Genomic DNA, 23,965 nt, shown 5'->3' on the forward strand with positions numbered 1-23,965 from the left:
GATAAGACACTCCTCTAAGCATGGTCTTTCAATGAAGCCATCCAACTTTGCTTTCAGGCCAGACCTCTCCTTCTCAACTCCTACACACTGAACGTAATCACCACCCCCTTCCAATAAAGCAAAAATTAGTGCGCTGAATGAGCCAGTCAGTGACGTGTAATACACTGACTGCTGCTGTGTCCAAGCGCGCCAAGCAAAAACTGATTTGATTCTTCAGGACTGAAACTGGCATCTCACTATGAACCTTGAACGCGAAGCACAGATGCAACACATCAGTGATTAGGTCAACCTTCAGACAACGATGTACCTCTCATTGAAAGCCAAGCAACAAAGCAGTGGCTCACATAGTCTGCCGTATGTAGGGATGCGGTGATAGCAGCGGGGGCGCCAGGACATTCTACGGAGAAAGCGCACGCGCGCAGTCTGTTGTGCACGCAAAGTGTTTTTGAGTAGCCAGAAAGTGTCCAAGCTGGTTAGCTGATGAGAGTGATGCACTATCTTTAAACCGTTTTTACATTTTTTTTTTTACATACTCCATCCCTTTTCTTTCTTCTTTCACCCCGTTCTTTCCTTCCTTTCCTTGATTGTTTCATTTCCTTCGGCCGCAGTTTAGCTGCTAAGAGGTGCCGCGGTTAGCAAATCTTTTTTCTTTACTATGTTGCTCACATTAACAAGAAAATAACAACCAAAAGGAGATGATTAATTCTTTCAATTGGGCGAAGACGAGCAGCCTCTGAATTTCAAGCCCCAACCAAAAATGTTTCGCCTTGGCAGCCTTTAGTGCGAGTTCAGAGTTTGTAGATAAGGGACAAAAAAAAGGGAATATCAGTGCAACAACGGCAGCCTTTGGGCAACAAGCGGGTAATATTCCTTGTGCAAATATTTACCAGATGCCGCCAGGGAAAGAAAAACTATTTCGAATCAGTCACCTGAGATTAATAAAAGTATGAAAGAACATGTTCCACTTAAAGACAATGATACCTAATAAATTGGTTGTCAACATATTTAGTGAAACAGTGTTATAATATATTTTTTTAAAAGCATGCATCTCGTAAGCTTTTGCTGCCAATAATGAATGAGAATATGGTCATAGGAATAGCAGTGATTGCTTAAAGTAAGCAAATCTTGCGACGTCAAATGAACTATATAATTTTTGATAAAAGTAACCTTCAATGAGGTCGTTATGCGACATATGTAAGGCCATTATTCCATAAGTATCAATTGTCCGTTTTCTTTCATATGGATGTCAGTATGACGGCAGCGTTAGACAAATGCAGCTAGTGTTTAGTCAAAGAAAGTGCAGGATAACAGCTCCCATCGTCGACAAGTCATCGCCACTTCCCGCCCATACCGGCAAACCGGTGGTTGAGCAGTAACGAGTATATGAATGATCGGCTGACCTAACAAATGTAGCGCGGTTAACATTGCTCCTAAACATGACATAAAGCGGCTACATTCGTTTGATTCATTGCTCAAATTGTTACGATAGCCTCTCTAGAAATCATAAAAGGATAAAAAGTAGATTGAAAGCTGCCCTGCTTTTCTTGCTTCATTGCCCTCACAACCAGCGGGCGCCACTGCCTCTCTGTGCCACTTAAAAGTTACACACTAATTGTAATCAGGCTTGTAGCCTTCAGCCGACCCGATCAAGAGCATAAATGTTTGTCACTTCTGACTGAATGACTTCGGTGCTGCTGAAAAGCTTTTTTCTTTCAGCCAGGTACCTACAAAAAGCAAAAATCTGCATGTGAAAGCTCCGAAATGCTGATGTGCGCTACTTGTCGCCTGTTCCGCGGATAGGACCGCACATACCAGCATGGTGGTTGTTCCTGTCTTGGCCGCTAGATGGTGCCACATACACAAAATGGCAGAGCTCATGATAAAATGGTTTATAGTCAGCCTGATAAGTTCAGTCCAGTAAGATTAGAAAAATAAATTGCTGGGCTCATAATCATCCCTCTACATTAATGGCTTAGAATATGGCTCAAAATTATTCAAGGGTACCAATAAAGAGATTCGATGGAATGGCGGAGCTGCAGCATGCCACTTCTACACAGACTGCAGAAATCCAGTCTTAAAGCACTGAAGGTCCAAGTGCTACTCAGCTTCAGTGTATTGTTTACCAACAGCTAAGTGTACACAGCATATACAGCGATGCTCACCCGTCTCAGAGTCAATGCGATACTGGAAGCCCTCCCAAGGATTGGAGTCCTCATGCATTTCAGAAAAGGGTTCATCTTCTTCTTTAGGCACTTCAGCACTCTGCACCAGAGAGACAAAAAAGAAACAAAGCAGTTTTTCATTGCTCCCGCGCATGCGGCAGAAACCTCTCACAAAGTTCTACTTTCTGCGACTCTCCGTCAGAGATGATGCTGAGCAAGTGAAACTGGAATGTACAAGGTCGTCCACTCTTAGTTGCGCTGAACGCAATGGCGCTTTCTAAAGAGTGACCACCTACTCATGCATTCACACTAAGAGTGGGCCACCCTGTACACTGTGCTGCTGTTATGAGCCTCTTCATTAAACCGAACCGCCTCCTTGGTTAGAGCTCTAAACTGCTGAGCCCGAGAGCACGAATTCGATTCCTGCCAAAGAGGGCACATTTTAACGAAGGCTTAAATGCAAAACACCTGGCAAAGAATCGCAGGTGGTAGAAATTATTCCGGAGCTCTCAACTAAAACATTCTTCATAGCCTGTGTCATTTCGGAAGGAAAATCCCACGCAGGTGTAATATGTAACTGCTTTTTAGCAGGTAGCGCGAAAAACGAGGACCAAGAGTAGAAGGACACAACACGAGCGCTTGGTCCTCGTTTTTCGCGCTACCTTCAAAATGAACCAGATTCAACTCGCCCAACTTTCAACCTTACTGCTTTTTAGCAGACCTTGCCAGTAGATGGCTATATAATGACACAGGGGGAGCTACAAGCTGGGCGCACTTTGTGTGATCTCTGGTGACAATGTGGTGCAGCTAGAACAGCAACAGCACAAGAATGAGAGGGTGCCTGCCCTGTTGTATAGTTGGGATATATTGTGCACCTTTGCATTGAGCTGTATGGTAATTGTTTCTCTGATAGTCATTTTGTTGTAAAATAACGTACCCACAAGAGACAGAACAAGCCTGTCATGAAATCCCTTTCCAATCTTCACTGGTATCCAATATTTCAGGAAACCAGTATGTCTGGGGATTCTTTATTGCAAGCTAGCAAATTACTTCTTCTGGGTTTCCAATAATTGCAGCCACACACAAGCACAGCTGGCACATCCTAAAAAAGTGGCAAGCTTGCCTACATACCAATGCATGTGCATTCAGCTGTGTGGAGCCACCTGAGTAGCAAATTAGGGCAAAAATTACATGCATTTAGGGTTCTTTTAAAACTCAAATACAAATGAATTCAAACAAAACTACAAGAAGGCAAAGTGCAGAAAAATGTACCACAAATAAAATGATGGGCAACTCTGTAGTATTTTTGAGGGACTAGCTAACAAGATGCCATGTAACTAAGTGCTCTGTTACCAATGTATTTCAGACTGCACTGGACTTCTATTAAGGCGAAAGCCTTTAATGGCTCATGCTGTCGTGGACAAAATGTGTCCCGCTTTTGCGGTGACTCTAATTGGCTGATGGGGGTTGACGTCATAGAGGTCTTGGCCAATCACAGAGCACCATCACAGTATGCACGAATGCGTGCTTTATATGGCCATATGTCAATCAAGGATAAATTACTAATTAATATACTAATTAATGAAATAAATATAATCGATAATTGATTCCTAATTAAGTAATTCATTAACTAATGATTAAATATTTAGCTGCTTTATGGTTAATTATTACTAATTAGTGCCAGTTGAATAGCAGAATGCAGCACTCAGGCTTTGGCCTTTTACTACTTTAGTCGCTAAAGTCCCTCATAATTATTGCGCTTTCCATTGGCTTACATCTTTAGCAAAGCCACTCAGCCATGTCAGACGACCAATTAGGTGGCCCCTTTGGCAAGTTCAGTGCTACTCAAAGTGTCCCTTTGGTCACATGGTTTGGTTTGGTTGCAACCTTTTCGAGTCACTCACCTTTCTTCTGCATGAGTAAAGCAATAGGCAGTTGAAATCTTCAACAGCATCCACAAATCTAGACTATTTTTTTATTCATTAGGTATGCTCATAAGTGAATTCATAACGTTTTTTTTTTTTTTTTCACTCAAAGCATTTGATTTAGCTTCTTCGACACAACCAAGCATTAGATGTTCAAAATATATATATATATATATATATATATATATATATATATATATATACATACATATATATACAGGTCGTTGGGCTTGAATACAGTGAGAAAAACGAAGTGTTCTGGGTCAATACTGCATGCTGGGGAAGTCAGTTTAAGTTTACTTTAGGAAAGGAACAGTGCAACAAAAGCAATAACTATAAACAACAAATAAATTAGAGTATCTCTTGGATGTCTCTAAAGAAGGGAATTTTAGATGCCTCTTAAGAAAAGAATGAATAGCAAAAGCCTATCCTTCCTCTTCTATCATTTGACTCTCATCGTTTGCCTCTTATATCGGCATTCGTTGCACTGCTACATATAATTACAATCAGGTGACAAGAAAGGCGCAGTATCTGTCACACTTTCTCCGGCAAGTGTGAGTTTGGTCAGTACACCGTCGTTCCTGTCGCGTGGCATTCCTTGGTGTGTGTTAAAGTGTGGGATTGTAGATGGCAGGAAAGCTAGGCAAGAACACATCTCGCAGAATCTCACGGAATGACGGATCTTGCGCACAAATCTCATGCACAAATCTTGTGCATGGGATTTCGTTCCATGAGCCTATACTTCGTCTCACAAGATATCTGCAGCACTGCGCAAGGCAGTATAACCCTTGCAATTGTGCTAGTAAGTGCCTCTCACTTCTGCGGACTACAATAGAGAATTGTGCTTCTACTCACCCCCGCCAATTTGGGGGATAAAGGAGCACAATTGACTATTGTAGTGCGTGTGATCCTGATTGGTCTGGGGTGCCTCTGCCTTTTGCAGTGCTGCAAACATCTTGTGAGACGAAGTATGGAAAGGCTCTTGCCTTAAAAAAGATCTGAACAGGCAAGAAAATGACGACGCATGCACGCAGCACCTGTGAAGTCTATGATGTAGGACAGTATCAAAGGCATCTGCTCCATCTGCAAGGGCCATTGGTCTATAAGCCCAATGTTACTTGAATCTGAACAGTTTTACTAAAGGGTATTTAAGTGTCCACTAAACCAAAACATAACTTTCCCCAGGGAGACAAGTAGTCATAAAATGGTGCCAAGTGATCTTTGACTGCTAAATTTGTTGCCCTATCTAGAGAAGGTTTTCAAACTGAAACGTTTGCTCCCGTGACCTGTGTGAACTGTAGCAAGACGACTGCATGTTTGAAAAGTGTATGTTACATATTTGAAGAGGGTACACAGAAGGCAAGTAGCTCACATCAGGTTGTGATGCCTTGGCAGCTGCCTTGCTGCTGCTTTCAGAGGCCCCGTGATAGTCAAAGGCATCTCGTGAAACACCAAGGTCTTCGTCTTGTTTCCATAGGATCTCAATGAGATCCATATCCTGCATGTGAAAGGCACAAATCGAAGGCAATGAGGTGTTGGCCACTGTTTTACACACCAAGCACCAAGCATACAGGGGCAATGAATGGGAAGGACAGAGCAGCAGAATCTTGTTTCTGTGAAGAATGAGATAAAAGCATGCCAGAACATACAAAACATGATGTGGTTTCAGCCATGAACTTTCATTTCATTTTTGCTTTTCATTGGATTTTCTGGTCTCAATGTTCTCTATTTTATCTCTTGCCAGTACTCCATTCCCCCTTCTCCCTCATGCAATATTCTCAGCCATGAAAGCCTTTAAGAATATTTTGTACCAACAAATATGATACAGACTAAGGTTTTTAAATCACATCTGAGCAACCAGGTACAAATGCACTTACTGACAATCCTAAAAATGCGAACTCGAGGAAGATTGAAATAACTTCTTTATTTAGTGCTTGCAGAATTCTGACAATTTTTACTGTCTTTAGTTCAGAAGGAGCTTTGAAAATACAGCAACCCCATCAATGACCATGGCAAAAGAAACTTGAATCTTCTTTATCGTGGTGTTCGGATTTTCAGATATTTCACCCCTTTATACATAGGCTCCATGGAGAAGCCGCCATGGTGGACGACTTTCACTGCACTTGCTTTTTGCCGCACCACTAAAGGTGCAGCCCGTTCCTATGTCAGGCATCTATCTGCTGCACACTACCCATGACGCAAGGGCAGAATTTGCTGGATTTTTTAATACACTCTTAGAATAAAAAGGTAGCGCAATAAGGACGAGGACAGAGGAAAGAGACCATAAACCCAAATGCACCTTTTGAATGTACCTGCCAGGAAATCATGTCATCTCGAAACACATTAACAAAAAGGGGGAAAAAAAAACAGTGCAATTGTAAGGCACATTTTCACTGCTCAAGACTTTAAGCCTTAAAACCAGGAAATTACATGAACTGAACAGATAACTACAAGATTGTATGGCACTTTGTTCATGCTTGGAGAACAACGTTTTTGCATGTGCACTGAGAATTATCACCGTCAGGACGATCTATCCAACAGTGCAGGCATTTACTCGTGGATGATTGCGTCAATTCCAGATGAAAAACAACTAAGAAAAATGAAAGCATACTTTTTGCTCTTCGGTTGGAGGTAACAAATGGTTAAACCCAAACAAAGTGTCCTCTTTTATGTGCTCCCTGAGTGCACAGTGAAGTAACTTTTCAGATGACACATTCACCAGCATGGCCGACCAAAATGAATGAAACAGTGCGCACTCATTTGCAGTAACCCATTACTCCATCTATGAGTGCCATAAGGAATGCTTTTGTTGAGAGAATAGGCTGGAACATTACTACTTCATCCGTCCTGAGTAAAAAATATGCTGGGTGCCGAAGCAAAGCAACAAAGTATAAAGTCAAGATAATGGTAATAAAACAATCTTCAAAGCTGTAAGCGACCTCCTCCACTTTGTTGCAACAAGCTCAAAGTTCTTTTATACAATGGGCATTGTCTTAGCTTCAACCCGTCGCAACTGATACAGAACAAAACTGCACTACAGGAGGCCCCTCTGGGTGCTCAAAACACTTTTAAATTGTCAAATGGAATGTGCGAAGCCATATCAATTTGTTGGCACATACCGGCAGCACATGCTGGTTTTTCCTAAGGCCCAGAAAATAAAAAATCCAGAGCGGGCTCTTCTGTTAATCTGCTGGTTCTTTAAGAGAACCTTGTAATAAGCCTATTTCCATTGCTTGCTAAAGCTGGTACAGATAGGTAAGTTCAGTACTGACTTGCATGTAGAAAGGGAAGCCCTAATTACATCTTTTACATACATGTTCACTGCATAGACATCAAAGGTATTCGAAGCTGTTAGTGCTGGATTAGTTGCCAGGGGCACACCATCATCAAGTTGAAACATTGAAACATTTGCATGTTGGCACAGTGAACAGGATCTGTCCAGCCAGTCTGTTGCAATCATTAATAATGAAATGCCAGGCAGCAAAACAGATGGCACATATACCTGTCGCCGCATTCTCACCAGCTAAGTATCACATGGAGCAAAGCATTCCAAAGTGTGATAGAAAAAATACTGTCGATTGGAAGTGGGAGGCGGGGGGGGGGGGGGGGGGGGGGCAGAAATGGTGTCATCATTTAATACTTTTAATCCTACTAATGTTATTAAGTACACTGATGACAAGAATAATTTAATTATATAAAATTTGAGCAAAAGCTTTACTAAGACAGCGTGCTTGAGAGAGATGATACGATCTGCTATGGCTTTAAGCTTCAAAAAATACATTATGACAATTTTTCAAGAATTACATTATGACAATTTTTCGTTTTTCTTCAGCTTAAGTTGGTTTGAAGTATTGGCCCCAGTAATCATCTATGCAACACTAAATAACGCATTTTGTATGACCCCAGTGCTAGAACCATGCAATCATACACATTTTGTATTCGTATAATTACAACAGTGCGCGCCGCTCCGCGTGCAGTAACAGTATTGACAAATCACGTGATGCCACTCACGCGATGCGGCCCATCCGACAACAACAGGCGGTACGAGATGGCGCGCGGTACACGTCCGTCCACGTGATCAACCACGTGACACTTCGTCGATGCCATCGCTAAGCAAAGCAAAGGAACACAATCGGCGGCAGGTATTTCCGTCGGCTATTGACACAAGTGCGGCGAGTGGTGCCAAAGCGACAGCTACTCCGCCGCGCAGTCCACGCGTGAAGTCAAACGGGCGAACGGAAGTAGGCGATCACAGGAACTCCGTAGTTTCGTTTCTGGAAGATGACGCAGAGAACAACGACGGAAGATGCAAGGGGCACCACAGCACCAAACCGCGCGTGACGGTCAAGTCTGCACACATAACTCGAAGGCCACGGAACGGCTGGAAACACCTCGGACGGCTTCCCGCACATGGGTTCCTTCGATCGCACACGACAGCGTCCCTTCGCGCTCACTAGCAGAACCGTTCAAGTCTTCCCGCGGCAGCGCCTCTTGGCGAAGGCCGCGCCTGGGAGGAGCAGGTCCCTCTTCTCCCACGTCGGGCATCGTCAATGCGCCAGAGTCTTGACCTGGAAACGCGCACACGGGGGTTTCGAAAGAGCTCCGACCCCGGAGCGCACGAGCGACGTACACTGCAGCGCGCGAAGACGATCAGGGCCGGAGCAGGCAGCTGGCGGTGGTTTCCAGCCCGGTGGCAAAACGCGTCTCCGGGCGCGGGTCCAAGGCGATCCGGTCACACGGCTTCCAAGGAAGACTAACCGCCGGTGCGCAACGCGCGTTTCCCAAGCGCACCGACGACACCCGCGTTTTGCGCGCCCCCGACCAGGTGTTGAACCCGAGCGGCCCTTTCAAAAACAACTGCCTCGCGCACCTCCGCACGATCGGGGTCCATGCTACGACGGGTGCCTCAAAATAAGAGTGCTAGAAACGCTCATTACAGGTCAAAGACACGATGCTCGGGGAGGGATGATCGCGACCCAGAAGTCGAGTCCCGCCAGTTCCGAGAAGCGAGGCCGCAGTGTGGCGACATCGACAGCGATCGGGGCAGCAATGTCCCTGCACTGCGTTGGCAGCGGAGGCAGGCTCCAAAATTAAGATCCCAGGTTCACTGTAACCAGCATTCTCTTCCCTCCTCCGCCGATTGCTCAAAGCGGCGCTTTTCACTCGCTGCGCAGTTTTTGGGGCCGGACCGCAGGCGCGCGCCTGCTTAGCGCGCGGGGGTGGCGGGCGGTTGTTCACTTCGGCCAGAGTCAAGGCCAGCGCGTGACGACGCCGGTGGTCAACCGTACGTGACGTGTCGCGTGGCTGATGCACCTTCCCACCGTGCGCTTTCGCTGCTTGGTTAGCGCCAGCCTGTACCGGCGGCGGTCGCCCACGTTCGGTGCCGTAGAAATCGACAGCGAGCTCAAGGGACGCAGTCAAGGACAACACGGCGGACTTTATTCCCGTACACGCGACGGCGAGCGCGCCTACGCTGCAGCAACAGCAGCAGCAGGCCGGGGGTCTTGGCATTCCGAGTCAAAAAGCCGCCGCCAATCTTGGCACCGTTAGCTCACGCGTCCGGCCGGCTCCTCCGCCGTTGCCAGGGCACCGAAATTCACCGAAATGAAGCAGAGCGCAGTGCGCTCACGGGAGCCGCTTGCTATCCGGCAGCTCAGACGACCACGTGCTACCCTGTTCCAGCTGCGGCCACCGCAAACTTCATCTGCCCTAGGAAGCCATCTTTCCTTCGCAGTACAAGCCTTGCCTGGGTTCCGGAAGGAAACGTCCTCGAAAAAGAAGTAAAGCGTCTCCATTTGCGAAGTAGGAAAAAATGTCCCTAACTAATGCCATCAAACGCGTCGCTAACCATAATTCAATCAAGGGCGAAATACACTAGAATAGCTCTCAGCTGCATTTTTAATTTTTGCCACCTAAAGTGGTTTCGAGTCCCGACTTTCGTTCAGCACCATGTGTCTTAAATTGCTAAGGCTCGGAAGTATGTGTTAAAGACTATTGGATTCTGAATGGACATACTGGCACAGAAAAGCTTACTGGCGTAGACACGCGCATTATAGCCACAATTAAGCTTAAAATCATAATGCAGAAACCAAATGCAAAAAGAAAAAAAGATTGGTGGACACTTAAAACCCGAAAGCGTCAGGGACCCTGAAAAGGCCTTATATAGTCATGATCTCGCGCGACAGATGTGTAGACGTGGTCTTCGTGAGCATTCGAGTCAAAGTTGAAAGCCTTGTGTAAACTGTGCAATTTAATAGCTCTTCGCAACCGATTAGGGCGCTACTTCACAGCGCGTTGGTGGCTGATACCTCCCCGTTGACGTGAACTGGGCCTTGCCGGAGCGCCTTTTAATTGGGCGTGCCCAAATGACGCCAGCGGACCACGAGAAGTTGAGACCTGTTTTAGTAATTTTTTTTTCTTCCACTTTGGCGTGTGTCGAATTGACGAGGGGTGAGGAGGACCGTTATTTTTCGTCACCCAAATATCCTCGGCGTTAGTGAAATTACCTTTCTTTTGTGTGTGTTTCGAAGACATACGAGCCAAACTCGTGAGATCAAAAATCGGAAGATCTTTTATTTGCGCCGAAGGGGAGGTTCAGGACGAGATGTTCTATGAGTGCTAATCGAAACACCAAAGGCATGAAAGGTGAATCCTTCAGACGTCTGCACGCCGTTTTAGTTTAATATGAAACCATCCCCTTTACACGCTATTCTGTCCGTTGTTGGTGGTTCCGAAGGATGAGCTATGACGCCACCGCAGCTCGATTTGGGATGCGGCCAATACAACAGGATCAATGGCGTTTGGGCCGCAGAAATCACACTTCACCGCCAAGTGCGCTAGGAGGCCGAAGGCGCGGCTGCGCGCCGCTGCCAGCCGCCGACGAATTTGCCGCCTACAAGGAATGATCTACCACTACGCCGCCACCAGTCGAAACCGATATGACCTTCTTGGAGACCACCTATCGGAAGATTTGAGGCATACTCGTGCAATCGGAAGGGTCGGCAGGTATCGAGTGACGGAATAGCGGTCGTTCGTGCTTTTCTAGCTTTAGTACAAATCTTTTCATGGTCCCTTCCTTCGGTGGATCCTCGTTCCTGTATACATATGCATTTAATCACCGATCCTTTAATGTGTGTTATTTCACTCACTCAATTCCCGCGTTATGTGCAGGACATAAAGCCCTGCCGTACGAAAGTGCCTGCGTTGCCCAGTAGTGAACACAAACTACATAAGGGAGTAAAATCGGAGTAACATGTAATCTGGCGCACTCACTATCACAAGCAGTGCTGGGAGAGATTTTCACCATTAAAAACGCGAAATACCTATGATAAGCAACGGAATCAGACTTCAACTCCAAAACATGGGAAGCCTTCGCTGTGATTTTAACCCAGTTATCTCATCTAACAGCCAACCACGGGATTTCTAGCGCTCCCGTTAAATGTCTTCCGCGAATGCTGATTACATAAAATGAATGTTGTTCAAATTCTCACGACATATAGAAGACACCACCAGCCGTGCAATATGACGGGCAAATGTATGATCGCGGTTGCATCACAGCTCCCACGGAAAGCCTTTCTGGCTTGGTATGAAACGCCTGTGCGTTTCGTTTGTTTGTTGTTTTTTTTATATATATATTTGCGATGCGCATCGAAGGCGTTGACAATAATGTGCCCCGTTGCTCGACGAAACCGAAATTGCTCGAATAAAGTAAATTTAATGCAAAAGCCGGATACACAACACATCGCAGCGAAGGCAATGGGAGTCGAGCGGTAGAGAAACCTTGCTCCCACCTTGATGTTTCATTTAATGAATATTGCAATTACCTACAGCACTAATCTGTTATTATAAATGTTGTGCGGCTCAGGATGGAGCAGCATTGTTTTTTTTTTTTTTTTCAGCCCTGTCGACCGCATTTAAGAGGGGGCAATAGCGGTGAACACGCAAGCGTAGTGTGCGATGCTAGTCAGCGTCAACTGAAGATCGAAATTTTCAGCCCCCACTCCCCCCAACGGTGAGGTTCACCGCGTCTTTGGCACATAAGGTTCAATCTACAGCTTGTCATGCGATTACCACAACGAAACTCTGGCCGGAATCCGCGGCACTGACTACGGTCCAATGTCAACCTAGAAAATCAATTTTTTTTCAGAACGAAATTTATCGTTTACTTGCACTTCCAGCTACCAACTGCATGAATGCAAGCTAAGGTAACAAATTAGCAAACGCAGTATATAACCTCTGAACACACGCACATGTAAGAATACGCAGGTGTACGCTCTCAGTGCCGCGAACCCCGTGTATGTTCAATCCCCATGTAATCGGAGTTTTCTTTTTTTTTTTCTTTTTTTCTGACCACTCCAAAATATTTGGGAAAAGAAAGCTGAACGTGCGCAATCATCATCTCGGCGAGCTAGAACCTCGTAATAAACGCGCGAGACTATAAGGACAAAGCTCTAGTGCCTAATCTGTGTGTGTACCGTTGTGATTTAATCTGTGTCGCGTATTTCTTTTTCTTAGTGATATAAGTATTTCCGCGTTGTTTCATGGTGCTCTTCTGTATTATTTTGTTTGTTCATATATTGATCGCCATGCTTTGCATTTTTGCCTGTTTCCTTACACACACACACACACACACGCAAGCACACACATCTTCACACGTCATCTTGCTTGTCACCGCATAATATATATTGTTATGTGGTGACAAGCAAGAAGACGGCACAACATGGTGACAGGATGAACGATGATTTAATGGCTGGCCTAGCGCGAGGGCTCCTCTCGCACCAGTGCCGATTTTCTTCTTGGCAAAATATATATAGATATATATAGCACTGTATTGATTTTTCCGTCCCCCTTACACAATGCCTAATGGACCTGTAAGGTATTTAAAAAAAAAAAAAATCAAATGTTGAGGTGCATGACGGTGAGATGTTCCTTACCAGATAATATATCTACACACCGGGCAGGCAGTGACTGTTGAGAGTTACATAAAAAAAACAGTGGAGCGTTTACCACTTTCACTAGAACAAATTTCGGTCTCTAAGCAAAGTTTGCTTATACAAAACAATCACTTTTTCAATTATACAATTCACCTATTTCCTCTTGAAAGTTGAAGTTGCATAATTTGCCCTCAAATATACAAAAGAAAGAGGCATGCCACAGTAAGGTTAATAGAAACGCCCACCACTCGTGCTAAGGACTTGCGCGATAGATTGTCTCCCTTAGAAGCAAAATTCTTTTTTTGTCCGCATCAAGGTTCCTCTCACTCACGAAGTAGCTCTGATGATAATGTGGCTGGTAAATGAGTAGGAAGATGCCTCACCACTACACATAACTAGAAAAAAAGAACGCCGAAAGCCATCGTCGCTGTTACAGCCGGTCATCACTGAGACAGTGAGTGTGATGTAGATGAGGGCAATCCGTGTTTACAGCATGGCGAGAGGTCGAGAGTCCGGTTCCCAACTTGAAGTAGGTGCCCAAGTTGGTGTCATGATTATGTGGCCTCGTGTGACACCGGAGGCCATTTTTCGCAGAACTGGCTCTTCAACGCTGTCGTGTTAATAAATCACGAAAGTAGCCTATGTACAACACCTGGAGATTCGCAGTCACACAATCCGTTCCTTGAACCAATGACTATTATTTTAGCCCCGACTGAAACAATGCGGCAAGTCGTAGAGCATCAGGTTGAACGAAGGAGGCCTTTCTTACATATATGTTTTATGCTTTCCACATTTGGGTGGACTTTTAGGTGATCTTCCTATATATACATCTGGCAAGTGTTCAAGGCATAGAGTGAGTTTCCCCGTGGATTCTAGAGCTATTCCCCCCGCCGCACGGAAGTTGCCAAACTGATAAGAAAAAATGAAAAGAAAACAAAAATGCAGGACTGCGCTTAAGAGCGGGAATGGCGAAAGCCACTTTATAGGGTTGTTTTCATTAACTGCAACGTCACTGTCATCATCATCCCTATCACTACTATCTTCAGTACCAACCAAATGTGCCGTCATTATCATTGTCACTGACTTCATCGTCATCATTACTATTATTTATTTTAATTATTTTCCAATCGTCACGCAAGATAATATGAATTACGATATGGGTTTCTCACGAGTCCGGCTTGGTCTAGTGGTTTGCGAGCTTGGCTGCGATCGGAGGGTTTTTTTTCTTTGGTGTCAGTCCGGGGCCCATGAAAGAAGAAACGCTTTCGCTTCAGAAGTTAATGCTGGCAATGGAAATAAACGGTAACAAGTGCGTCTCTGGGTGGTCCTTCGACTAAGTCGCCTGCGGAAGTGCATTGCAGTGCGGTTTTTCGTAGAATCACCTGCAATAAAAGACTGCCACGAATGCGCAAGACAGGCGTAGCACGTTACGTCACATATGGGTCGCGCGAGGGATATAGAACATTATCTTATGCGCTGTCCTGCGTGTGTATTGTTCGCTTCCCTCGAGAAGACACTCCCCATCGCAGCTCATTTCAGGACAATATTGTTAACCACGCGGAAGCAGGAAGGAGGTTTGTCACTTTCTTTTAAAAGTTAGCCAGAACTTGGATATGGGCTCACATGGTGACAGCAACAGTCGATTATTGACTACCATGTGCTACTGTGTGTGAAGCGATGCGTATATATCAGCCAGGTCTTAGGTATGTGAATGATCTGTGGACCTTATTTACTATATTTAGAATTTAAGTTCGCTACGGTGACCACAATATGAAGCCTAATCCTATACCTGTATCTTGCAACAACTTCAATCACTCCATGCTGTTACATGTTACTGTAGCTTTTTGGAGTTTACATACAGCCTCAGAGTAAAAAAAAAAAAAAAAAAAAAAAAAAAGAAGGCCAATAAAGATTGCATTTTTTTTTTTCGAGTGAATTCATTACATGGAAAGCTTCAACGGACATTAAATTTTTTATCAAGAGACCGCTTCATCAGAGGCCTATATTTCCGCGAAACTACCTTCTGGGAGTCATTTTTTCTGGGAACGTTTTCTTGTATATACCCGCCCTGCCCTTTGGTGGAATATAAAATTCGCATTTGTTCCATTGTGTCTTGAAACGTCTTTATATAGTGACAGCAATAACACGGGTGTTAACTGAGAAAGGTTTCTTTACATAGCTCACTAGGGTGTCCCGAATTTAACAGCGGTAAACGCACTCCAAGTTATGCCCTCAACGTTTGCAATGACCGAGGCCTTCGGGACGGGTGTCAATCCTCGCTGTTTCGAGACAAACTTGGCCAACGAGCGCCCTTTAACCAAACGCATTCTCTTGGCTCTGTTGTTTCATTCGCACTGAATGCCACGGGCTTGAAAAAGAAACCACCTGACCGCGTGTCCCATCGCGAGATAACGCAGGCGGAGCTCCGAACGAGATATGGCGGCGATATATCCGAGCTACCAAGGACGCCTTTCGACTGCGTGATCGCAATCAACGGCTTCCGATCGCCTTCGACCCGAAACGCACTGATTGCTACACAACGCCTACCGGTGCTTCCATCTCAGAATTCGTTTCTTTCTTCCGGCTGTGTACGAACGGGGAGGTCCTCACACCGGCCTTCAGTTTTGGAAGTTTGTCAAAACAGAGGAACGTGCAAGACGCGACGCCGGGCTCGTCCCGTTCCTTGCTACCCTCGCTTTTGCGAAATTTTCAAGTCGGCGTCTCATACGGGACGCACCCGAAGGGTTCAGTTCCGCTAAACAAACAAGCGTGCCAACAAGACGGCAGTATTTTTAGCAGATGCGTTAACTGCTGCACTCTGGGAGAACGACTAGAGCAAATAATGTTAGACGCCTGAGAATATTGCACATTTACGAAAAGCGGCACGACGATCCACTGAACGAGTCGTTTTGAACAGTTTCCCAATAGATGCAGAAAAAAAAAGCAAAACAAAAATTATTTCTGGGAAATGCAAACATGCGGCCACGACCTGGCTGGTGAGGTCTGCAACTCCCCTGTGCGACCTGCAGGATCCTCAGTGCCCGGTAGTTAAGAAATTGTGTGTTTTGTTTTCCTGAATCAGGAGTCCCGAAGACTTTTGCGAGCACCTGTACTTCTGGAGGGGCACCTAGTTGCGCGCGCTTCACGAGGTAACTGATATAGCAGAAAGTGAAGAGGTTTGAACGACGTGAATTCATTCTGGTTCAATGTCTTGCCGAGAGACATCGTTATGTGCAGCCGAGATTCATTAATGAGCTCAGGACACATCAGTCACACTGAACACTGTTTCCAATAGTGCAGTGGTGGGGGTGCTCGACCTCTGTGCCCAAGGATGGGGGATCTAATCCCGGCCGCTTTTCGATGGAGCTAAGCAAGCCGTCCGCGTGCTGCGCGATGTCGGTACACGTTAAAGAGCCCCAGGTGGTAGAAATTTCCACAGTCCTCCAGTACGGCGCCTCATAGCTTTGGGACGTTAAACCCCACAAACCAAACAATAGTTTAGCTCGAAATCCGCACCCGACGATTCCGGCGGCGGCGCGCCACGGTGTCTGCCACTCGAAGCAGCGCGCTCATTAGGAGAAGTGGACGGGGTCACACGCACGCGCAGGAAAAGTGCACCGCGCGTCAGGTGCGGCGGAAAGCAGCTGCGAACGACTTTTCTTTCTTTTTTTTTTTTTTTTTTTTGCGCCCGCTGACGAGCACATGCACATCACGCGCCTCCATTTTACCTTGTAGGCCTAAAGCCCTTTATCCTCACAGAGACGAGCCAAGAGGAAGTTCCAGTAAACTCAGACGAACCGCGCCAGCGATTCAAGAGGAAAGCGTTTTTTTTTTTATTTCCTCTCCAACAATGGGACGATATAGTCTGATTTATTTTTTTATTTTTGCTTCGCGAAGCACTGCGCCCAGCCAGTTAGGATGCGAATCGTCTTCAATGTTACACTAGCGTACTTTGCTCGCCTACATGCCGTGCGTCAACGACAGTTAAAGATCGAGCCGTCGAATCAATTACGCGCGGCCTTCATCCAAAGCAACAGCGGAGTGTGCAGCACGCGACGAGAACAACACAGTCAAGCACTGTCAAAGCAGAAGCTATGTATTTTGAAGTTAAGTGACTGGCTGTCAACGAGCGCAAGCATACTCCCTTCTTCGATGTCATTCCCCCGCCCCCGCAGCGGTGTCCACCAAGGCGCTGCGCTTACGCAAGAGTAAAGAATGCCGCATTGCCGGAATATATAATAAAAACCGCACTCGCATCACAGTGCGCTGCCAATGCAGCGGCGGCCTGCACGCTCCCATGTGAGCGCGAAAGCTCCAGGAAACTCGGTCGCACGTCGTGCGCAGCGGATTGCTCCGAGACGCGTCACAGCAGCAACCGGTGCGCTTGCTGTGTGGAACCTCCTCCACGTTTCGGTTTCCTTATCTTGCGTCAGCCGGACCTATGCGGACCCGACGACAAGGCGCAGAAAGGTTGCTGCACACCGCCGCGGTGTTTTTGCCCGGCAAGCGGTGCGTCGTATTCTCGTGACAAACGGCCGCATGACTATGGCATGACTGAGCGACAACCTTCCCCCTTCCGGTGGTTCACATCTAGGAACCCGCTTGAGGTCGCGACGAAGGAGTCCTAAGGACCGATTCGCACAGTACGTCGTCAAAGGTTTGACAGGAGCAAATGACGGTCCATAAGACGTATAGGTGTGAAACTAGTCTGCTGGTTCAAGGCCACGCGATTTCCTTTCCGCTTCAACGCGGCCACTGTAACTGTCATGCACTACTTGTAATCAGTCACCTGCATTCAGCCACCGACATACCCCACACCAATCCATGTCGTACGGGCACTTAAGATTCTATATTCATCGAACTCAATTCAGATGAAAGCCACAATGCCCCTTCAAGTGCACAAAACTCCAGGTAATAAAATAAAAACAAAAATAACTGAGTTTAAACATAAAATCGAATATTAGGAGTACTGTGCTTGTTATTACGAAGGAATACTACTTATAAATCTCAGCGGCCTCTACTACCACCCGTGCAACAAAGATGCTGCCACTACAGTGTACTAGAATACCGTCGCCAAGAATGCTGAAACTGCTTCAGCTGCGTCTCCTCGCACGACTAACGAAAGATCTCGACAAACAAAAAGAGGTTTGATCAATATCAACTTTGACAGCGACACAAACCAAGGCCGCCGAACGCACATGAACGTAAATTCTCAATGAGCACTGAGAATGCCGCGTCCATGTGGCACCGGTTGATTCAATGCTGCTTGAAAACCTCGATGGAACGTCCGTGTGACAACATAACATCGTTTAGTTAAACCCTAGGCAATCTTGCAAAATGGCATCAACGAACACCAACTATACTCGAAAGTGCAGTTGCTGTAACGACTCTAGGCCGGTCTGCGGCGGAGCAAAACGTTTCTGAAAACGAAATTGGACCGATCGCGTGGTAACCGCTTCGTGTCGCAAGCATTCACGCCCGGCTGCTCATACGTCAGCTTATTTATTTAGAGCTTAACAGCAAAAGTTGCTCCTCTCTCAAAAATCTTGTTTTTCTCAAGGGAGCACTGTGAAACAAAGAAAACGCCAGATTTAACGTCAGCCAGAAGCATGCAACTCGATTAGCATGGCAAAACAAACAACGGACGCTACGGTGGGAAAGTACGACAGCCTAGCAGCACACGTCATTGTTACTACGTACGACCCACGTTTGTATATATAACAAATCCAGGTGAGGAAAGAGAGAGGTGGGCACTTCAAGGTTTTCTTTCTGTCCCGTCCTCATGTCATAGCCCGTAGGAGGAAGCACACCTGGTTGAGGCCGTTCCCTTGGGCGCGACCGCGTACCCCCCCCCCCCCCCCCCCCAGGCGAACTCTTTCCCTCTCTCTCTTTTTTTTTTTTTTATCCGCGTGCTCCTCGTAGAAAGCACGCTGTTTACCGAGCATGACAGAAGGCAGGATGCAAGAACCAGAAAAACACTTGACCGGTGAGCAATGATCGGAAGGTGCTTCCACATGCACTGGTTTACCTCTTGCGTCAGGTTACCGCTTGCGTCGGACGCCTCGTTCGGGGAGTCGGCGCGTTGTTCGCTGTCGGATGCGGCGGCTGCTTCATTTGAGACCCTCGACGGCTGCGGCCCTGGGTCCTCGGCCAGATAGGCGAACACCCGCGTTCGGATCCGGCGCAGTAACGATGGGATTCCCAGTTCGTGCAGCTCTGCGAACATGGGGTTCGCGTCGAAGGCATCAACGCTCTTGGGATGAATGAAGAGCGGAGGCGTAAGGCTTTGGGCCTGCGTGAACGCCGAGTGGACACCGACGCGCACACTGCGGACGAGGTCGGACCGCCGGTCCACGCGGACAGGGTTCGAGTCCGGGTGGGTGCCCAGCTGCAGCAGGCTCACTGCGAGCAGAAGCTGCAGGATTGTGGATCGTACGCCGCTGCACTTCTTGAAGTTCATCATGGCGATCGTTGACAGTGTTTACACTCAATAATCACAGCAAAGATACGCTGAGCACGTTGCGAGGCCAGCCTCAGAAAGGTTTTGAGTCAACGCTCTTTACGTGCGAAGCCGGTCGGGGTGGCGGCTTATCACAGTCGACGGCACAAACCGAGCCTACGCAGAGCACGCTGTCAGGCTGGGCGATTGTCGTAACTCGCTTCAGTATCTCGCAGTCGCCAGACTTCGGCGTGGACGCAGAGAGCCCGTAGGCGCACAAACGAAGCCGCAGTTCGGCATGCCGCGTTCAGCGTCATCGCCGCCTCTTCTGCTTCCACCGGGGAAACTGGCAGCGTCTCGAGCACATGGTATCGGCGTATCACACACCGCAGCCTCCGGGCGTACCGTCGCGAGCACCAAGAAATGCAAGCCTAGCAACGCGCGTCGTTCGAAGCAAAACCTCGCCCACGGGCACACGGGGTGCTTGCCTCCTCCTCGACGGGACAATGAGCAATCGGCATCGAGTTCACACAGCGCACGCTGGCGCCGCTAGCGTCGCTTCTCGTGCTTCCTGTGCGTCACTTCCGAGGTGAAAGCCTTCTCTCAGCCTCCTTCGGATTCTCCTCCCTGAAACCTGACGTCATGACCTCACGCGGCCGGCGTCCTTGCGGCTGCTGTTTTCCTGATGGTTCCTTAGCTCTCTCTTTGTTTTGCCGCGGTGTGCAGAGTCGTGTTTCGCAACGGTCGCTGCCTTGCATTTAAAGAGCTCATAAATACCCTGAGCGATGTGCTTAAGTCTGGATTTAGGAGCGTGTTGCTATGTTCGATACAGAAAGTTAACGCCAGCTCTACGCGTTTGCGCTTAGTACCGGTGCCAGCTCCTTGCCCTACATTTTCGTCCTCGAAATCTCGCGTGTGTTTATCACCAAAAACGGAATCCTTTGGTCGTTGTGCGCAGGAAGCGTCTGCAGCTTCTTGCAGCTTTGGACGCTGCGCTGTGTGTGTGTGTGTGTGTGTGTGTGTGTGTGTGTGTGTGTGTGTGTGTGTGTGTGTGTGTGTGTGTGTGTGTGTGTGTGTGTGTGTGTGTGTGTGTGTGTGTGTGTGTGTGTGTGTGTGTGTGTGTGTGTGTGTGTGTGTGTGTGTGTGTGAGAGAGAGAGAGAGAGAGAGAAAAAACTTTAGGTAACCATAGCCGCATTTCACCAACAGTCGTAAAACGTGAACTCAATTAACCATGTGCGTGCTTTGCCGCGAGATGCGCTCATATAACAAGGATACACTGTGATATATCGATGACATTCCTTTGAACGGGAGACTATTTTCGTCGTTTTTACCTCTACGCTATACAGAAACTGAGCTAGAGCGGTGGTTTTTCGCACAAGCACTTTTTTCTGAGGCGGGAAAGAAGACAAGGTGACTACACTTTCCTTCTTCCTTGGGGTATCGTGTGCTGTAAATTATACTGCTCGTCTCCAAGGTCACCACGGGAGGCGCAGGAACGTGCCGCGCCATTATATGCCTGCAATCCGTGGTCGATGTAACACTGGTGGACTGACGTTCGACAGTGATACCCGAAGCAAATAGAAAAACACGAAAACTGTTGTCTTTTTCGTGTCCCCGGCCGAGGCTATTTCTACAAAAAGTAAATTTTAAAGATTTCATTGTGATTATATGCACCCTCTCGTTCGCGGTGGGCTCATGGCGACCATGATCTAGGTAACTGTAATTTGAAACCTGCAAAATTAACGTCCGCTACTTCAACTTCTTCGGTTTTTGAAAAAAAAAAAAAAGAAAGAAACTAGGAAACATTTTTTTTTCTTTTTGCTACGATTCAAAGAGCCCGTTCATTATCTACCACTGAAACCTGCGATATGACTGCTCGACCCCACGCGATATTGTGTGGTCCTTCGAACAGAATCTAGAATTAATGAAAGAGTATAGCCAGCGAAATTTCGTGCAGCTTATGAAGATAATAAAAGCTAGAAACAACAAATATAGTTTTATTTAAGGGAATATGTAGTCATAAACGCACAGACATGATAAGTACAATAAGAAAGAGGATAAGGGACGACACGCGATCCTCAGAAAGTTTTAAAACGCACCTGTCGTCAGTGTTTTCTCACAGAGGACATTGCCAAAAGAGAGAATAACGAACTCCGCATGAGCAGCAGCTTGCCTTTTCTGTCATATTTGCCCCTCTTTCTGGCATTCAGCAAGCGACGTTTGATGGTTTCAGTGCAAGCACATTTCACGGAGGTGGCTCGTGTTTGGGATATATAAAATATACTGCCGCCGAGTGTCCATATTAGGTCACATGTATTGAACTGCACATTCGTAACCTCGTAACGAGTGCAGCTCTTTATGTATTTATCTTCGGCAAGGAATCAGAGCAGTCTACCTTGCATTACTGAGACATGCGGATCCTCACCGGTTGACATATTCTATTTTCGTGGCACCCAATTCAAGTTTCCGTACCTGGCAAGCGACTCTAATTATATTTTCCAATCAAACCATTCCACGATGCCTTGTGGCAATTAAGGGAGCGCTTTTCGTCTGTGCGCTGCTTTCCCTTTGCAGTGTACGCCAGAGCATAACTTTGAAAGCTATCGACGCTCTTCTTCTACAACCGGCATAGGTAGGCACTGAGACATCAGTTAAGCAAGACGTTGCTTTGTCGTGTTATTACTATTATGACTCTTATTATTATTATGGCTTGACTCATTTTGTCTAAATTTCATTTTATGCTTTTTCGCTCTTTCTTTTGTCTTCTACCTGTTTAGCTTGCCTTTGCATATTTTTATTCTTTTTTTTTTGCTACAGTACAAAACCATGATTGTTCCTGCGCACATTAAAATAACTGTAGAAAAGAGGTTCCGATTAAGTGGGCAGATCACCGAGAAGGAGGAAGAGAAAGTGATTGTGCGGACCAGGTGACTGAAAGTTAGGCCACCCCTGCTCCGGTCCTGCTCGCTACCAGTGCCCGCTACCAGTGCCTGGATCCCCGCTTAACATAACTATTGGTTGATTGATTGACTGATTGATTCATTGATTGATTGATTGATTGATTGATTGATTGATTGATTGAATATCTGATTTTGTGGCTGAGTCTTGTCATTGTTGCCGCGTTTCGCTTGACAAGCCACTGTGATGGCTTAGGTGAACCTGACCTCTTTAACTGCATACATTCAGATTTGTTAATAAAATTATTATTATTATTATTATTATTATTATTATTATTATTATTATTATTATTATTATTATTATTATTATTATTATTATTATTATTATTATTATTATTATTATTATTATTATTATTATTCATTTTCAGTCTCAGTTTCATTTCATTTCATGCGTTATTTATTTCTTCTTTTGAGTTCTGTGTGTGTAAAACTTGTGTGTACATTATCTTTTTTATTCACTTTTTTATTTGTGCTTCAGCACGAAGACCACGTGGTTATTCCTGCGCACATTAAATAAAGATTTATTATTATTATTATTATTATTATTATTATTATTATTATTATTATTATTATTATTATTATTATTATTATTATTATTATTATTATTATTATTATTATTATTATCATTATTATTATTATTGTGTATTAGGAAACTTCTCTTTTCCCTTTTTATTAACGACGTTTCCTCCGTCATCAAGAACTGGTCGTTTCTTCTCTTTGCTGATGATATAAAAATAATCAAGGTCGTACATTCTTTTAAATATTGCTTGTTGTTGCAATCGGACATATCTGCTTTTTCTGATTGGTGTACGAAGAATCGAGTTATCCTCAATTCTTCCAAAACTAGGATTCGTTTGCCGACTTTCGAGAGAGTTCCGTACTCCACTTCCGTTCTTAAAACTGTACCTGTCCATATGCTTGCCGCTCTTGGAGTACGCGTCGATTGTTTGGAATGGCACTTGCAAATCGAACTGGAACAAGGTTGACAGAGTACAGCAAAAATTTTTACGGATATTTCGATATCGTTTTCCTTGCTCAACTTCCTCCTCTCGCTCCACCAAGAGTACCCCACTGAATCTTGCTTCTCTTAACTGCCGTCGTGTCAGAGTAGATATAATTTTTCTATACAAGCTCCTTCATGGCCACATTATGTGCCCTCAGTTCTTAGAGTATACATCCTTCTGCGCGTTCCGCGAAAGAGCATGAGGGAATTCAGACCGTTTCAAGTTTCTCCGTTTCTTCATTCCCATTCCCCTCTTGACAGAATGCAGATGTTGTTTAACTCGTTTTCACCTTGACATCTTCCAAAACTCGCTCTCTTCATTTATGTTGGACTTTCGTAGCTTTGTACTCTAAACTGTATTTATCACATATAACTTCCACTTTCTAGCCTAAGTATTGTATTTAATTTACTTCACGTTTTGCTTTTTCTCCTGTTCAGTGCTGTTTAAAGTATCTTGTACTGCTTTTTATCCGTTTCTTATCTATATATTAACTTTAAACTTTATTTTCGAATCTTACTGTCCCGCGTTCAATTCTATATTTTTA

At 45.7% G+C, this 23,965-nt stretch overlaps 1 protein-coding gene across 2 annotated transcripts in view; it reads right to left on the reverse strand.

Moving 5' to 3' along the window:
* LOC146187424 (endoplasmic reticulum membrane sensor NFE2L1-like) overlaps window positions 1-23,965 on the reverse strand; it is a 145,741-nt gene that overhangs the window by 118,893 nt on the left and 2,883 nt on the right. The window contains exons 1-3 of one of the 2 annotated variants that reach the window (XM_084607680.1): window positions 19,049-19,976; window positions 5,460-5,585; window positions 2,163-2,262 (exon numbers count right to left, since the gene is read on the reverse strand). In XM_084607680.1, coding sequence (XP_084463806.1) covers window positions 2,163-2,262; window positions 5,460-5,585; window positions 19,049-19,483 — 661 coding nt within the window. In that variant the 5' untranslated portion in view covers window positions 19,484-19,976. Of the gene's footprint in view, window positions 1-2,162; window positions 2,263-5,459; window positions 5,586-19,048; window positions 19,977-23,965 lie in introns of those variants that run through there. The other variant, XM_084607681.1, reaches the window with a different exon arrangement.

The sequence above is a fragment of the Amblyomma maculatum genome, chromosome 6, assembly GCF_055883805.1.
Source record: "Amblyomma maculatum isolate TAMU_Amacu chromosome 6, ASM5588380v1, whole genome shotgun sequence".
NCBI classification, from domain to species: domain Eukaryota; kingdom Metazoa; phylum Arthropoda; class Arachnida; order Ixodida; family Ixodidae; genus Amblyomma; species Amblyomma maculatum.